This window comes from Erinaceus europaeus, chromosome 21 (genome assembly GCF_950295315.1).
Source record: "Erinaceus europaeus chromosome 21, mEriEur2.1, whole genome shotgun sequence".
NCBI classification, from domain to species: Eukaryota; Metazoa; Chordata; class Mammalia; order Eulipotyphla; family Erinaceidae; genus Erinaceus; species Erinaceus europaeus.
The window spans coordinates 27,323,024-27,340,828 of NC_080182.1; the positions used below are offsets into that span (position 1 = coordinate 27,323,024).

The 17,805-nt window shown below is 60.6% G+C and overlaps 1 protein-coding gene across 2 annotated transcripts in view; it reads left to right on the forward strand.

The window, feature by feature from the left end:
• The window catches only part of SLC6A6 (solute carrier family 6 member 6), a 43,969-nt gene extending 26,414 nt beyond the window's left edge, over positions 1-17,555 (forward strand). For both annotated transcript variants that reach the window (XM_007517075.3, XM_060180632.1), the window contains exons 3-14: positions 607-741; positions 1,474-1,705; positions 4,395-4,527; positions 7,132-7,266; positions 7,907-8,010; positions 8,090-8,214; positions 11,937-12,049; positions 12,328-12,465; positions 12,702-12,804; positions 13,273-13,373; positions 13,509-13,679; positions 14,594-17,555. In XM_007517075.3, coding sequence (XP_007517137.1) covers positions 607-741; positions 1,474-1,705; positions 4,395-4,527; positions 7,132-7,266; positions 7,907-8,010; positions 8,090-8,214; positions 11,937-12,049; positions 12,328-12,465; positions 12,702-12,804; positions 13,273-13,373; positions 13,509-13,679; positions 14,594-14,734 — 1,631 coding nt within the window. In that variant the 3' untranslated portion in view covers positions 14,735-17,555. The remainder of the gene's footprint in view (positions 1-606; positions 742-1,473; positions 1,706-4,394; positions 4,528-7,131; positions 7,267-7,906; positions 8,011-8,089; positions 8,215-11,936; positions 12,050-12,327; positions 12,466-12,701; positions 12,805-13,272; positions 13,374-13,508; positions 13,680-14,593) is intronic.
• Positions 17,556-17,805: the final 250 nt, after the last annotated feature.

Consider the following 17,805-nt stretch of genomic DNA (forward strand, 5'->3'; position numbering starts at 1 on the left):
CCAGCCCCCCACTGCACCCAGCCATTCTCCCAGCTTCATGCCTGGCGGCTGGGTTGGGGGGGGGGACAGGCTCCACCAAGGAGCTCCCATTTGAAATGATCCTTTATGGGAGGGAGTTCATACCTGGGATACCACACTCTGGGGTTTCACCAAGCCCCAGCCTAGTTCATCCCTAGGGCCTGGGATGGGGGTGGGGGACTGTGGCCAACTCGGCCCAACCAGGACTCGCAGTGGGCGGCCTGGAGCTGGGCAATGGGTCAGGAGCTGACCTTCAGGCCTTTTGGTTCCTGAATTTAATCCCCAATATTGCGTGAGCCAAGGGGATGCTCTGCTCTCTCAGCTCCACAAACACTCTCAAAGCAGGGAGCCAGGAGTGGCCAGCTAGGTTGGGGGGGGGGTGTAGGGTGGGGGACAGAGACAGTGGGGTGGGGGGCGGGGACAAGGAGGGGGGTGTGGGCTGACCTAGAGAGCTGACCCCCAGCTCAGGGAGATGCCCTACGTTCCTCTGCTCTTCTGCCCCACTGTGGGGGGGAGAGGCTCGGAGGGCAGCCACAGCCGTGCTAGAGACCCCTGACCCCTGACTTTTAACCCCTCCTCCTCCTGCAGGTGCGTTTCTCATCCCGTATTTCATTTTCCTGTTCGGGGGCGGCCTTCCAGTGTTTTTCCTAGAGGTCATCATCGGCCAGTACACCTCGGAGGGAGGCATCACCTGCTGGGAGAAGATCTGCCCCCTGTTTGCGGGTGAGCGTGGGGGCTCTCTCGGGTGCTGAAGCAGCTCTCCGGCCTCGAGTCCCCTCCCACTAACAGGACAAGGGCACCTGGCCACCTACCCAGCCAGCCACCCATCATGCAGCACCAGCCCCCTCACAACCCATCCAAACACCCCCTCAGCTCTCAGTGAGTCCCCAACCCCACCCCCAGCAAGTGACCCCCAGAAAGCCCCTCAGCTGACCCATCTCATCCAGCCAGTGACCCCCCAGCTGACCCCTAACCCCAACCCCCAGCCAGTGACCCCCCCCAGCTGACCGCTCAGCTGACCCATCTCACCCAGTCAGTGACCTCCCCAGCCGGACCCTCACCCCAACCTCCAGCAAGTGACCCCCCAGCTGACCCCTCACCCCAACCCCTAGCCAGTAACCCCCCCAGCTGACCGCTCAGCTGACCCATCTCACCCAGTCAGTGACCTCCCCAGCCGGGCCCTCACCCCAACCTCCAGCAAGTGACCCCCCAGCTGACCCCTCACCCCAACCTCCAGCAAGTGACCCCCTAGCTGACCCCTCACCCCAATCTCCAGCAAGTGACCCCCAGCTGACCCCACACCCCAACCCCCAGGTAGTGACCCCCCCCCAGCTGACCCCTCAGCTGACCCAGCCGCTTCTTCCCACCTGCCCGCCCAGTGTTGCCCCCCTGCGTTGGGCCTGCTCCCCTGACGCCCCCCCTGCGTTGGGCCTGCTCCCCTGACGCCCCCCCCAGGCATTGGCTACGCTTCCATTGTCATCGTGTCCCTCCTGAACGTGTATTACATCGTCATCCTGGCCTGGGCCACCTACTACCTGTTCCAGTCCTTCCGCTCCGAGCTGCCCTGGGCCCACTGCAACCACAGCTGGAACACGGCGCAGTGCATTGAGGATGTCACCCGGCAAAACCAGAGCCTGACCTCCCTCAGTGCCAGCAACGCCACCTCCCCCGTCACTGAGTTCTGGGAGTGAGTCTAGTCTGGGGGTCCAGGGGGTGCAAGAGTGGGGGTGCAGGGGTACAGGGGGAGAGAAACCCACCGGCCGAGCTCAGGCCTGAAGGTTGCCTCTGCTATGGGGCTGGCTGTCACCAAGGCCCCACTGTTTCTGGGCCTCAGTGCCCCTAACTGTCCCCTGTGGGCAGGAGATGGCCCTGCACCCTTGGGTCTCTGGGGGTCATCTCCCTAAGGCCCATGTCTGATGTGACGACCTAGCATGGTGGGAAGGGGGACACATCCACTCTCCATCACAGGAGCCCCCAGGGGAGACGCATCTAGGAGTCACCACAGGGCTGTGCTGGGCCCCAGTGGGTGGTAGACATGGCTGCACCGCAGGGCCTGACAGGGGCAGGCTCGCCTGGTGGCTGGGAAACCACCCCTGTCACGTGGGAGATGCCCACATCCCTGCCAGTAGCCCTGCCCTTCTGTCCTGTCAACCATGGTGAAGCAACCAGACCACGGGCTCCTGAGCTGGGGGACTCAGAGCTGGGAAGTACCCTCCCATCACAAGAGGGGACCGCCGTGGGGTATAGCTAGGCCTTTCCAGGGTGTCTCCCCAGCTCTCGGAAGTGAGTCCTAAGGCCAGGCTGAGAAGTGGGGCGGGGGGGGCTGCACCCCACAGTGGGAAAGTCTGTGATGACAGGGAGGGCCACACCCTCAGCAGAGACCTTTCCCCCCAACACAGACCCCTCCCCTAGATCACACTCCCCTCCCCCCCAGCATAGACCCCCCTCCCCCAGCATGGCCTCACACCCCCTACCCCCACTGTCCCCTTTCCCCCAGCACCACACCCTCCCCTTCCCCAGCAGAGCCAACACCCAGGCAGTGGCCCCCAGCCCCCCCAGAGCAGCCTTCGTGCTCCCCCCAGCTGGCTTGCAGCCACAGCCCTGTCCTTTCTTGCCGTTCCTGGTACTGCCTGGCCACCCAGGGCTCCCCGCCTGCAGAGACACTGGCCCTCATCCAGTGGTGCCGGGGGGGGGGGGGTGGCCTGAGTTTGAGCCCCCCCTCTGCCACTTCTCACTGGAGTGGGTGCCCATTCCCAGGCTCCCCACAGAACACCAGCTCCCTTCCCTGGGCCTCTGCTCAGCTGGACATAGGGGTGGACAGGGCACTGTCTCCAACAGTGTCCCCCCTGCCCCTATCCCCCCACATGTCCCCCCTCCACCCCTGCTCCTCTGCTCTATGCCTGGGGTTCTTGGAGGGGGCGCTGGGGGCCTGGGGGGCCTCAACCCCCTAGCATGACTGAGCCTCCATGCCCACACAGCACCAGTTCCCTTTCCTGGCAAGAGCCAGGGAGACGCTGTTGTTCTGGAAATTTCCGGTTTCCTCTGGCACCTCCTAGCACCCAGGGGACTCACTCTCACGGCACCACCGAGGCTTGGTGCCAGGACCAGCACCCACCACCCCGCACTCAGCACTCGTCAGCCTGCTGCTGTCTAGAACCTGGGGTCTCTCTGAGCCCCCACGCTCCTTTCTCGGCAGGGCTGCGCCCCCCCAGTCCTGTCCCAGAGCCCAAGGCTGGCAGGTCCCCGAGATGGTCACTTCAGGCTTGGGGCCTAAGCTCCAGCAGCTGCACCATGAGTGCTGAGCACCCTGCCCTGCCAGTACCCCCTGCCCTTGACCTCCCTCCCCCAGCCCTAGGCAGCAGCCCCCCCCCCCCCCAGGAGATGGCCTTTCTTCTGCCTGTGTCTCCATGGGCTCTTGAGTATCAAAGAAATGAGTCCTGTTTACAGACAAGCCACCCCCCCCCACACACACACACATGTCCCCCTTTCCCCTGTGCCCCTGCCATGGGGGGGGACTCTATAACCTCGGTCTCTGAGGTCAGGGGTGGGAGCAGCCATCTAGAGGAAGCCATTGGGGGTGGGGGTGGGGGATGACCTTCCAGGGGTGCCCCCACCTGGGCTGCTACAACGCAGCATCAGAGAGCTCTATCTCAGAGACAGAGACAGAGGGACAGGGCAGCACCTGGGCATGTGCAGGGACAGGGCCTGCCCATCCCCCAGCTCTGACCTCCCAGGCTTGTGCTAGAAACTTCAAGTCCCAGGTTCAAACCCCAACATCACTGTCAGAGCTGAGCAGGGCTCTGGAGAAAATGGTAATGATAATAATGACAGTGATAACAGTAGCGAAGGTAATGACTGCCCTGGAGGTTCAGACTGGCTCCTAACACTCTGAGCTCCAGTCTCCCCATCAACCCTGTGGACATTCTGGCTCTCTGCACTGAGCATCTAGTGTATGTACCTACTGTGTGCACTGAGCACCTACTGTATACACCCTGGTCTCAGGACAGACCCAGGACAGAGAGGCACTGGGCAGATGCCACAAATACCACAGCAGCCTGGATTGCTGAGGGGACGGGTGGGCAGGACGGCCTGGCACAGGGCAGTGGGAAGGTACCCACAGTGGCCTCTGGACCAAGGCTGGTGGGCAGGGTGGGCTGCGAGGCCCTGAGGGTCTGGGCAGAGGGTGCTGAGCCCTCAGTCAAGGGCCCAAGTCAGATCTGCACCCAGCCAGTGGGGGTCTCTGGGAATCTCAGGGTTCCCCTGACACGGTGTCCCCTGACATGGTGTCCCCCTGACACGGTGTCCTCCCGACATGATGTCCCCCTCATGCAGTGTCCCCCCCACGTGGTGTCCCCCCTGACATGGTGTGTCCCCAGGCGCAATGTGCTGAGCCTGTCCTCTGGCATCGATGACCCCGGGGCCCTCAAGTGGGACCTGGCCCTCTGCCTGCTCTTCGTGTGGCTGGTCTGCTTCTTCTGCATCTGGAAGGGGGTCAAGTCCACGGGGAAGGTGAGGGGCGGAGAGGGGAGGGGGTCATGTCCACAGGGAAGGTGGGGGGGAGGGCAGAGTATGAGTGGGGCCCTGGGGTGGCTACACAGGCTCTCCCTGAGGTGGGGGCCACTGCCCCAGCTCTTCAAAACAAGGGTGGCTTCAGGGATGCGGTGGACACTACAGGGCTGGGGGGTGTGGTCTGTCTCACACACAGCAGGGCTTGGGGGGTCCGTCTGTTACACAGAGCAGGGCTGGGGGGGGTCTGTCTCACACACAGCAGGGCTGGGGGGTCCGTCCGTTACACAGAGCAGGGCTGGGGGGTCTGTCACACACACAGCAGGGCTGGGGGGTCCGTCTGTTACACAGAGCAGGGCTGGGGGGGGGGTCTGTCACACAGAGCAGGGCTGAGGGGGTCTGTCACACACACAGCAGGGCTGGGGGTGTCCCGTCTGTTACACAGAGCAGGGCTGGGGGGGTCTGTCACACACACAGCAGGGCTGGGGGGGGGGTCTGTCACACAGAGCAGGGCTGGGGGGGTCTGTCACACACACAGCAGGGCCCACCCTGAGGTCCCCCACCTTGCCCATGTTTCCCCCCCCATGATGTCTCCTCTGTGCTGGCCTGTGCCTCCCATGTCCCCCCTTGTGCTCCTCTCCCATGTCCTCCCCCGTGTCCCCCCTACCCCCTTCAAGGTCCTGTGTGCACATTGGGGTAGCTTTGAAGTAGACACCCCCTGGGGAAGCTGTCCTATTGTTTGAAGTGGGGTGTGGTGGGGGGGTTCTCTGGCTGCAGGGGGCTGTAAGGACTGGGGCTCTGCTTTGGGGGGGGCTTCCTTCCTCCCTGCTGGCTCCTTCCTGGGGTGGGGGCTGGCTGAGGAAAACAAAGGCAGTGGACAAGCTGGGGAAACTGAGGCGGGATGGGGGGGCCTGGGGACCATCTCCAGAGCTCTAGCTGACTCAAGCGACAAGTAGACAGAGGGAGGGACAGATGGACAGACGGATGCGGAGGTCCTGTGGGTTGAGGGGGTGAGATACAAAGGAGCTGCCTGGGACAGATCTGCCTCCACCTCCCCTACCATGCTGCCAGCATCCCTGCCTGTCACCTCGGTCACAGCTGGGAGAGGGCCAGTGTCATGCCAAGGCCACAGCATGGACTGAGCTGCACTGGCTCCTCTCCACTCTCCTCTCTCCTCTCTCCTCTCTCCTCTCCTCTCCTCTCCTCCCCTCCCCTCCCCTCCCCTCCCCTCCCTTCCCCTCCCCTCCCCTCCCCTCCCCTCTCCTCTCCTCTCCTCTCCTCTCTTCCTTTCTTCCTTCTTTTTCCTTTTATTTTTTTGCCTCCAGGGTTATTGCTGGGGCTCAGTGCCTGCACTATGAATACACTACTCCTGGAGGCTATTTTTTCCCTTTTGTTGCCCTTGTTTATAGTTGTTGTTATTGCTGCCATTATTGTTGAATAGGACCGAAATCTAGAGAAGACAGGAAGACAGAGGGAGAGAGAAAGATAGATACCTGCAGACCTGCTTCACCACTTGTGAAGTAACTCCCCTGTAGGTGGGGAGCCGGGGCCTCAAACTGGGATCCTTAATGCTGATCTTTGCACTTCGTGCCATGTGCACCTAACCCACTGCACTACTGCCCAGCTTGCTTCCTTGCTTCCTTCCTTCCATCCTTCCTCTCTTTCTTCCTTCCTTTCTTTCTGGGTGTATTGATAGACTGGACAGTGGCACACCTGGCTAAGTGCAAACACACCATCAGGCACAAGGATCTGAGTTCCAGCCCCTGCTCCCCACCTGCAGAGGGGAAGGTTCCCAAGAAGTGGAACAGGGCTGCAGGTGTCTCTCTGTCTCTCTCCCATCTCTCCTTCTCTGTTTCCCCTTCCCAATTTCTCTATGTCTTGTAAGACAAACAAAAAACTCGCTGTTTAGACTAGGGCCAGCAAGCCCCTAGACAGCTCCTATGCTCAGGCCTCCACGGAACTGGTGAACCTCAGTGCTGTGGTTCTCCCTCTGTCCCTCACTCTGATTCTTGCTCTCTGGGAAAAAAAAAAAAAAAAAAACCAACTCAGTCTACAGTGGTAAAATCCCAGGAAAACAGAAAAAAAAAAATCTCAAAAAGCAAATTTAAATTTCTTGGTATTGTCTTTATTTATTGGACAGAGACATCCAGAAATCAAGAAGGGGGAAGATAGATACCTGCATCCCTGCTTCACCACTCGTGAAGCTTTCCCCCTGCAGGTGGGGGCCAGGGGCTTGAACCTGGGTCTTTGTGCGCTGTGATGAGAGCACTTAACCAGGTGCGCCACTGCCCAGCCCTGTTTTTTGTTTGTCTTTGTTTTCTTTCTTTTCCACCAAGGTTATCCCTGGGTCTGTGTGCCAGCACTATAAATCTACCACTCCCGGCATCCATTTTTTCCTTTTATTGGATAGGACAGGGAAAGATGGAGGGGGTAGGATAGAGAGGGAGATAGATAGAGTGACACCTGCAACCCTGCTTCACCGCCCATGAAATGTCCCCCCCCCCCCCACTGGTGGGAACAGGGGCTCGAACCCGGGTCTTCGCCTTTTGTGCGGCCCAAGGGGTGAGCAGGCTGAACAGCCAGACCCCGGCCTGGACCCGCCCCCAGGTGGTGTACTTCACGGCCACCTTCCCATTCGCGATGCTGCTGGTGCTGCTGGTCCGGGGACTGACGCTGCCCGGCGCGGGCGCCGGCATCAAGTTCTACCTGTACCCCGACATCTCGCGGCTGGAAGACCCACAGGTACTGGAGGGCGGGTACTTTTCCATGAGGTTGTGGGAGGACTCCTGAGACCGAGGCATGGCCTCTGGGATGCCGTGCCAGGTGGGGGGGGGCACTAGCGGGGGCCCCTTTGGGTATTGGGTTGGAGCCACAGGGCCCCATCTCCAGGGCTCTGTGGGTGGGGGCCCCACTTTGCGGCCAGAGCTGGAGACGTGGGAGGAGCAGAGGCTGTGAGTCTGGCTGAAGGTTCTGAAGGAGCCTCACCTGTGTGCTGGAAAGCCCCCTTCCCTCCCGGCCCCAAGTGGGGGCTAGCAGCTGCAGCCATGACAGTGTGCCTGGGGGGGCTTGTTTGACCCTGGGCTGAGGGGGACAGTGGCACCCCAAGACCTCGTGGCCCAGATCACCCAGCTGGCACCTAGCTTCCTTCCTCTGCTTCAGATTCTAGATGACTAACTGGGCTGGGGGGACACCACCCTGTGGCTCAGTGTCATCTTACTAGGCCTGGGCCTGCAGCAAGGTGCCCCAGGGACAGCCCTCCCCTTGCCCTGCCCCCTCCAGACATACACGCACACGCACACGCACACACACACACACACCCTGCCTGCACCTCCTCCCCTGCGGCCACCTACTGGGGAAGCCCTCTCACATGCCTTGCCCCCAGGTGTGGATCGATGCAGGAACCCAGATCTTCTTCTCCTACGCTATCTGCCTGGGTGCCATGACCTCACTGGGTAGCTACAACAAGTACAAGTACAACTCCTACAGGCAAGTCCCAGGCGGCAGCGTGGGGGGGGGGGGCACGGCCTGGCCCCCTCCCCGTTAACTTCTCCCGACTGTGACACAGGGACTGTCTGCTGCTGGGCTGTCTCAACAGCGGGACCAGCTTTGTGTCGGGCTTTGCCATCTTCTCCATCCTGGGCTTCATGGCGCAGGAGCAAGGAGTAGACATTGCAGATGTGGCCGAGTCAGGTACGGAAGGGCAGTGGGGGGGACAGTCCAGGGGCAGGCGGGGGACACAGCCCCCAGAGGAGGAGGAGGAGAAGGTGGGCATGACCACCAGAGCAGGTGGAGTGGGCACATGGCCCAGGAACAGGTGGGGTGGGTACAGCTCCCCAGAGGAGGAGGAGGTAGGCACAGCTCCCCAGAGGAGGAGGAAGTAGGCACAGCCCCCACAGCAGGAGGAGGTGGGCAAAGCCCCCAGATCAGGCAGGGTGGGCACAAACCTCACAGCTGGCTGCCTGCGGGCTGCAGCAGCCAGGCAGAGGCTTGGGCGATGGTATCCCAGGGGCCAGCACCACCTGCAAAAGAGGACTGGGGGACCCCTTACCCACCCAAGGGACAGGACTGGGGGCCCCCCCGCACCCACCCGAGGGAGAGGAATGGGCAGACCCCTTGCCGTGGTCCAGTGCAGAGAGGCACTGGCTGGTCGACAGTGGGGTCTTGAGCGGCTCACTCTGTGCCTCCCGGTAAACTCGGGGTGTCAGCCACAGAAGCCCCCCTCAATGTGGCTCCCTCTGTGTGGAGGCTGCTGACCACGCACTGTCCCGAGCCCAGTGCCACGTGCGTGTGCCGATCACCTTGGGGACAGTGACAGACCTGACTTGGGGGCTCATGGAGATTACTCCCTAAGGTGTGGGTTCCCCCTGTCTGCTTTTGCAACCATGGGACCCACCCAAACATCCAGCCGGCGACACACCCCCAGGGCCTCTGCCGTGTGCACCTGTCCCCCATCACCTTGGCCCCTAGGTCCCTACAGAGCTCTGACACAGGGGTCAAGCCCCACTCAGGTGGCCACTAGAGCAGAGTAGCTCCCGCCGGCTAGTCAGAGCTAAGGGGCTGCACCCCAGTACCTGCACCCAATTTCCACGGCCCCACCCCACCTTGTACCCCAACCCCAGCATCCCCTTCCAGGGTTCCCGAAAGGCAAAGTCATGGGCATGGGCACGGGGGACGATGGGGGCTGTCCTCCATGTTGAGGGTTATTTGTGGACCAGGGCACAAGGGGCTGTCCCCCAGGATGGGGTCACTGGTGGGCGAAAGCTATCCCCCAGTGCAGGGGTCAGACTGTCCCCCAGGGTGGGGTCACTGGTGGTTGTGGGGCTGTTCCCCCAGGATAGGAGTCACTCGTAGGCAGGGGCTTGGGTGGCTTGCTCTGGGCAGGTGGCTTCCTCTGATGTCTCTGCCTCTCGGCCACTGAGTAGCCTCCCTCCTTCCGTCCACCTCAAGGCTCCTCCCTCATCCTCTGCCACATTGAGCCCTGGGTGGGGGGGGACACAGCCACTGTCCCCAAATTTGGGGAGTGGTATGTCCCTAGACTTCTCCATGGTCCCCTGGCTCCTGGGGACACTCAGCCCTCCGGGGCTCGAGAAAGACTGCACAGGGGTGGGGTGGGGGGGGACGGGACACAGGCCCTTCCAGGGTAATCTAGAGTCCTTCAGCACCAGCTTCTGGGGTTCTCTGACAGGGGTGGGGGGCAAGGGCAGGACTTCTGTCCCCCCTGGGGTCCTTGCCCTCGGCCCCAGAGCACAGGCCCAGCCTCAGGGACACGCCTGCTCCCCACTTCTGCAGCGTCATGCCCCTGGCTCTAATATACTTTTTTAAAAGAACTTTCTTTTTAAATATTTATTTATTTACTTATTCCCTTTTGTTGCCCTTGTTTTATTATTGTAGTTATTATTGTTATTGATCTCGTTATTGTTGGATAGGACAGAGAGAAATGGAGAGAGGAGGGCAAGACAGAGAGGGGGAAGAGAAAGACAGACAACTGCAGACCTGCTTCACTGTCTGTGAAGTGACTTCCCTGCAGGTGGGGAGCCGGGGGCTTGAACCGGGATCCTTACACCTGTCCTTGCTCTTTGTACCCTGTGTGCTTAACAGTCCACTGCACCACCGCCCGACTCCCTAAAGACCTTTTTTAAATTTTTTTTCAAAAAAAATTTAAAAAAATTTTTTTCAGAAAGGGAGAGAGACAGAGAGACACCTGTAGCCCTGCTTCACCACTCGTGAAGCTTTCCGCCTGCAAGTGGGGACCAGGGGCTTGAACCCAGCACTTTGTGCACTGTAGTGTGTGTGCTTAACCAGGTGCGCCACCAGCTGGCCCCCCCTAAAGAACTTTTAAAAAAAATTTTTAATATTTATTTATTTCCGTTTTTTGTTGTTGTTGCCCTTGTTTTTTATTGTTGTAGTTATTGTTGATATCATTGCTGTTGGATAGGACAGAGAGGAGGGGAAGACAGAGAGAGGGAGAGAAAGATAAACACCTGCAGACCTGCTTCACCACCTCTGAAGCGACTCCCCTGCAGGTGGGGAGCCGGGGGTTCGAACCAGGATCCTTACTCTAGTCCTTGTGCTTTGCGCCATGTGCGCTTTAACCCAACTGCGCTACTGCCCAACTCCCTCTAATATACTTTTCAAGACTGCAACGTCCTTTTTAATTATGAGACATCTTTTTGGTTTTTGATGTTTACCCTCAGTGTCCTGCCATCTGACCATCTGGGCTCTTTGTTTCTTTTATATCTTTTGAAAAGATATTTTGCTTCCTTACTTATTTCTTTAATACAGAGTTGAGAGAGGAAAGGGAGAGACAGAGAGACACCTGCAGACCTTCTTCACCACCCATGAAGCTTCCTCCCTGGCAGGTGGGGAGCAGGGACTCAAACCCAGGTCCTTGAACATGGTGACAAATGTGCTTAACCGGGTGTGACACTGCCCTGTCCTTCGCCACACCTTTTAATATATTATTTTAAAATTTACTTTAATAAGAGAGACACACAGAGCCCAGAGCCATGCTCAGCTCTGGCTGATGGTGGTGATGGGGATTGAACCTGGGACCTTGGACCCTCAGACAGGAGGGTCTTTTACAGACCCCTGTGCTGCCTCCCTGCCCCTGGCATCATCTCTTGTGGGAGGGGAGAGAGAGCCTCATGCTGGCATGTGCACCCAGCCGCCTGAGGCCCCTCCATCACCCCTTCCTGGGAAAGCAGTGCCCTCTCCTGGGCTGTGCTCTCTCCTGGGCTGTGCTCTCTACTGGGCAATGCTCTCCTGGGAAGTGCCCTCTCCTTGGCTGTGCCCTCTGCTGGACTGTGCCCATGTCTATAGCTCTGAGCCCAGTAGGCCCTCGGCCACCTCAGATGGGAAAACTGAGGCCTGAAATGGGGGCTGAGCTGGGGACAGTTGAACTGAGGAAGGGGCAGAGCCAGGCCCTCCACTCCCATGTCAGGACAGTTCTGAGCCCTGGGCCTGGCTGACCTGAGGATGTGGGGTTCACCTTACTCAGTGGGACTCTCAGAAGCACCCAAAAGGGCGTCTGCAGGGGCCCAGTGCTTGCCCATGGCCTTCACTAAAGGGCCTGGTAGGAGGCAAGCATGGGGGGTGGAGCGCTGCCAGCCCCTACTGCTTCCTCCCTGCATGGAAGAGGCTGCAATCCTTTGGGCCCTCACCCTTGCTGCCCAGGGCTGTGCTGGCATTGTGGGGTGGGGAGGGGTCTACTGCCCAGGGCACAGGTGTCAGTGGGCCACCAAGCCCCACAGTGAGCCCCCCCAAGGCCAGCACCCTCTGGGCTCCCTCATTTGGGGTGGGGAGGTCCACTCAGCCCTGGGTAACTGGGGGCTGGGGTCAGGATCCAAGGCTCAGCCCAGGGGTCAGTGGCCTGGCTTAGGGTCTGAAGCTGATGCCCCTTGCCCCCCATGCAGGCCCTGGCCTGGCCTTCATTGCCTACCCCAAGGCCGTCACCATGATGCCCCTGCCCACCTTCTGGTCCATCCTGTTCTTCATCATGCTCCTTCTACTTGGACTGGACAGCCAGGTGGGCACTGGGACCTAGGGCCAGGGCCAGGGTGCACTAACAGATGGGCCAGCACTGGGCCGGGGGACACTGACAGTTGGGCTGATGGGACCCAAACCAGGGGGTCTGGGGGCAGGAGGACAGGAGGAAGCTCAGGCTCACTGCCCAGCCAGCTGGGCAGTGACCCCCAGGCCAGATGTGTGGCGAGAGGGTGGCCATCCTGAGGGCTCAGCTGGTGTCTGCTCCCCTCGCCTCTCCCATCCCCTCTCTGCTCACTCAGCCCTTCCCTCTCCCCCCAGTTCGTGGAGGTCGAAGGTCAGATCACATCCCTGGTCGACCTTTACCCATCCTTCCTAAGGAAGGGTTTCCGGCGGGAGACGTTCATTGCCGTGCTGTGCTCCCTCAGCTACCTACTGGGGCTGTCCATGGTGACTGAGGTGCGTGCCACCCCGCCCGCAGACTGCACCTCTGCCAGGGGCGCCTGTCTCTGCCCTGACCCCACCCAGCAGGCCCCTCCCCAGGACCATGGGGTGGGGGGCCATCCACCTCTGTCCCTCTGGGACCCTGGAGTGGGGGGCTGTCCGCCTATGTCCCCCTCCCCACAGCCTCTGTCCCTCCTGGCTTGCCGGCACGCTGTCGAAGAGACAGGAGGTGACGGCCACGTGGCCCGCAGGGTGGCATGTACGTGTTCCAGCTGTTTGACTACTATGCCGCCAGTGGTGTGTGCCTGCTCTGGGTCGCCTTCTTTGAATGTTTCGTGGTCGCCTGGATATATGGTGAGCGTCATGTATCCTGACCATTGCACCCTCTATCTAGAAGCTTCTGAAACAGAGTGGGCTGGGGGCTCTGACCCTCACCTGAGATCTGGACGACCCCTGGTCCCAACCTTAGGTTCCTCAGCCCCCATCTCCCTGCTCCCCCATCCCTCTGGCCCTCTCTGGTCCCCCTCCTCCTTAGTCCCCCTCTCCCCTGGCTCCCCCAGTCCCCTATCTCCCTGGTCATCCTCCCCCTGACCCCCTGGCTCCTGGTCCCCCCCAGGCCCCTGTCCTCCTGGTTCGCCCCCATCCCCTTGCCTCTGTCACCCATACCCCCTCCCCCCCACTCCCCAGCCCCCTTGCTTCTGGCCCCTGCCCCCTGAGCCCTGTGTCACCGTGTCACCCATGCCCACTCCCTCCTGGCCCCTTCCTCCCTGGTCTCCCTCTGCCCCCTGCATGTCCCCAAGTCTCCCTCTCCCGCTCCTACAGGCAGTGACAACTTCTACGATGGGATTGAGGACATGATTGGCTACCGGCCGGGGCCCTGGATGAAGTACAGCTGGGCTGTGGTCACTCCGGTCCTCTGTGTGGTGAGGGCCTGCCCAGCTGTAGGGTGCCCTGGGTGGGGACCCTAAAGGTGGTTACCCAGGACAGAGCCCCTGGTGGTGAGGTCCCTGCGTCCCCAGGGGAACCTGCCCAGCCCCCCTGACGTCCCCTCCCCACAGGGCTGCTTTGTGTTCTCTCTGGTCAAGTACGTGCCCCTGACCTACAACAAGGAGTACGTGTACCCCACCTGGGCCATCGGGCTGGGCTGGAGCCTGGCTCTGTCCTCCATGCTGTGTGTCCCCCTTGTCATGGTCATCCGGCTCTGCCAGACCGAGGGCCCCTTCCTTGTGGTGAGTGGGGTGAGCAGAGCTTTGGGAGGTCAGGGGGTGTCTGGGGATCAGCCCTCACTGGACACAGACTGGGAGTTAGGACCCCTTTTCCAGAAGGTTCAACTTTTACCTCAAAAGCTGAGTGTCCAGCTGTTGGTGAAGCAGCTGAGGCTCTGGGACGACGAAGCTTTGGGGATCGAACCCAGGTCCCCTAGCTTGTGTCCTGCTCCCTCCACACTGGGAGTAGTGGGGCCTCAAGACACAGACAGGGCAGGTGGGAAGCCCAGCATCCATAGGACCCTCCTTCTTCAGCCCCCACAGGACCTCCCTTCCCCAGCACCCACAGGACCCCCCCTCCCCCGCCCCCACGGAACCCCCTTCCCTAGCACTCATAAGACCCTCTTCCCTGTCTCTGTAGCACCTTCTGAATCCCCCTCCCCCCCCATGTTCCATGCTGGGTGTTCCAGGCCCCATGACAGGCTAAGATGCCAGAAAACTGGGGAGGCTGCTCTGGACCCCCAGGGACCCCGAGACTCTCCAGCCCTCTCCCAGACCCTGCCCCCCAAAAAAACAAAGTATGGACTAACGATGTGCCCAGCAGGGAGTCGGGGGTGGGGGTCGGGGTCGCTCCCCTTGGTGGGCTTGTTGCCATTACACATCGTGGCCACAGGGGGGCAGGGCGCAGGGCCTCAAATCTTCCTGTCCCCTTCTGGGGATCTGGCAGGAAAGGGTTGCTGCAGGAGGCTGGGGTTTCCCAGGCTGGTTTCCCGTGGTGGAAGCAGTAGTGGATGAGCCAGCCCTCAGCAGGGGAGGGTGGGTCCAGGGGCAGCTCAGACTTGGGTGGGGGCTGCAGAGGGCAGCTGGGGGCTGAGTGAGGGGCCCTCCCTGGAGGGCAGCCCCCACATGGCACCCTGATGTCCATCCCTCCCCCACAGAGAGTCAAGTACCTGCTGACTCCGAGGGAGCCCAACCTGTGGGCGGTGGAGCGTGAGGGGGCCACCCCCTGCAGCTCACGGCTGCCTGTCAACGGGGCGCCCCTGAAGCCCACCCACATCGTGGTGGAGACCATGCTGTGAGCCCCCCGTAGCTCCTCCTAGGACCAGGTTTACAGAGCTTTCTATTTGCACTAGGAATTTTTTTTTTAATTGTCACAGAAAATGTTACCGTTGTGTGTCGGGTGGGGGGGGGGGGTCGTGAGTGTGTCTCCTGTTTGGATGCAGGGCTGTGGGTGGGGGGATTTCAGAGCGGCCCCCGGGGTCTGGGCCTGGGTGCCTCCTGGGGCTGCGCCCCCTTCCCCTCCCCCTCTCCCTTTTTTACAAGCGACGAGGACGGTAGAGATTGTCACCCTCCTGCCACTTGAATTGGTCTCCTTGCCAGCAATAGAGCTCTCGCTCAGAGCCGTTCTTTGGTGCTTGAGTCGCTGGCGGGCCATCTGCCCAGCCTCACCCACCCCAACCGCACCCCAAAAGCAGGCTGGGCCTGGGGCATGCAGTAGGAGGCAGCCCAGGGAGAGGGAGAGGGAGAGGGAGAAGGCCGGGAGAGGCCCCCTCAGGCCAGTGCAGCCCAGAGCGAGGACCCTAAGCCCCTCTCAGTACAGGCTGGGAGGCATCAGCACCCCCAGAACCTCTGGGCCCCCTCATCCCTCTTGTTCTGGGCCCAGGGTGGTTGGGGAGCCATGGCCAGCCCAGCAGGCTGACTCATCCATCTCTGCCACCAGAAGCAGGTCCTGCAGGCATCCTCACCAGGCTGCCCAGAGGACAGACATGTGTGGGATGAGGGGGCCGGAGAACCCAAGGACCCAAACCCCGTCGTTGAGGGTGCCAGGGAGGGTCTTTCCTCATCACGCCTCCTGCTTTCCTCACCTCCAGGAAACTCCTGGTGAGCTCTCACCAACCCTGGCCACCCCCCAGCAGGTCTCCCCCAGTCCTGGCTGCTGGACACAGTGCTTCTCAGACAGTGGCTGGGGGCAGAGGTGGGGGGGGGAGAGTCAGCAGGCGGGGGGGAGGGAGAGTCTTCTAGGAAGTTGGAGTTGTGGGGGGCGGGCACCCCAGAAGTGGCTGGACCAAGAGTCTTGTGTAGAAAGGTGTCTGAACCAGGAGCTTGTAATGAGGTGCCCCTGTCTTTGCCCAGGACAGGTGCCCCCCTCCCCCACTGGGACCTAAACTGTGCCATTGAAACTGTCACTTAGTCACTTCCACGTTCAGAGCCGGAACTGGCACGGACCTGGGAGAGGAGTATCTGCTTCCCACCCATGGGTGCCAGCCTGCACCCCCTGCCATTTCTGTCTGGCAGGGATGGGGGAGACTTTTTGGATCCTGGAAACCCCTCCCCCAGTTCGGGACTAGATGACCCTTTGGTGTGTCCCCACCCACCCACCCAGGGGTCAGATGCAATTCTGAACTCTGGTCCCATTGTGCCCAAAGTGTGGACTCTGCCCCTCACTGCCCCCTGCCCCCCATCTGTCTGTGCCACCTGCTGTGTGGATGGGCCTCCTGCTGCCCTGCCCTGTACTTCCCTCCACCAATCTACCCACTGGCCTGTCCCTCCTGGAACTTTAGAACTAACCACTGTCACCGATTGGGGACACCAGGCCACCCCCAGCCCCTGTGCTCACATCAGGCTCCTGATGGCCAGAAGGCAGACTGGTACATTCTGGAAGGCCCTGGAAATGCTCCTTGGAGATTCCAGACCAAAGATGGGGCACCGTGTCCCTGGCCTGGGGCTGGGCCCAGCCACCATCCCTCAGCTCCTGAGCTCCAAGTGGTCTCCACAGAGGGTGCTGGTCCACGCCACTGTGTCAAGTGTGGAGACTGAGGCCTGGATGCAGTCAGGTCCGGCCGGTCTGGTGGGTCCCCAAGAAGGAAGCATGTCTGTCTGCCCAGGGCTTATGTGGAGACCAAAACCGAGCCTTTCTGGAAACAGGGTGCTCTGCATCGGGGCTCCTGGGTGAAGCCAGCAGCACCCCTCTGACCATTCCTGAGGGGCCTTCAGGTGCTGGCTGGAGAGATACCCACCCTCCCCTGGCCCTGCCTGGCACCTCCAACAACCCCCCCCCCCGTCCCAGTCACACCTTGTCACTTGAGGTGACACTTAGGTCCAGCCAAGGAAGTGAGGCCCCAAGGCCACTTGGGATGCACACAGCTGAACCCTCTGTTTGAGGCCACAGACCCTCTGGGTGGCCCCTGGGTGGCCTGGCTTCTCCCTGGAACTTGGTGTCCACCACCCCACCCCACCCCCTGCAGTGAGAAAGCACAAGGATAGAGGTCCCTAGAGGTGACACAGGGTGCCACCCCGTCCCCCGCGCAGACAAGCTCAGCAGGCAGTGCAACTGTCACTGTGCAGAAGCCACCAAACACAAAGCCGGGTATCCCTCTTACCCCTCCTCCCCAGCCACGGGCCTGGAACCAGCTGGAGTGGCCTGGCCAGCACTGCCTGTCTGGTCACTGCTCCCGAGGGATGTACATCATGACACGCAGGTGGAGCCGGGTGTGGTTGGGTGTGTAGACCCCCGACACACACCCCCAGCTACTGTGACTCTGGACTGAGCACAAAGGGGCCTAGGCTGGGCCTCTCCTTCCAGATCCATCTGGCCCACCAGGACTCCGTTTCTTAACAGCTATTTTTAAGACGTTTAAAACTTTTGTAAAACAGGAAAACACCCAGCCAACAGGAGGCCCCCAAGGGGGCTCCATCCGCTATCTGTCTCGGGGGTCTGTCCTGAGCTGCGGGTGTCGGGGTCCCACAATACAGGCTCTGCAGTTGGGCGGGCCTGCTCCCTCTTTTTGCTTTTTAGATAAATATGTATATCGATATTTTAAATCCATCTTTGCTCTTTTTTTAGAGAAGTTTGTAATCACCTAATAACATGAAAATAAACATTTCCTTTGTAAAACCCGACATGTGTGGGGCTGCTTTTTGGCTTCCTTGGTGGGGATGGCATTTCTGCCAATGCTGACCACAGGGCCACCCACTTCCCTCCCATTCGTGCTGTCTGGGACTGGGGATATCAGGGCTGGGGACACAGGGACATAGGGTGGGGACAATGAGCTGGTGTGCGTGTCTATCCTGGCTACACACCATCACAGAGAAGAGTGTCCCTGCGCCCAGCTAACTGTAGCTACTTCTGTTGGGGACACACGGAGGCAAC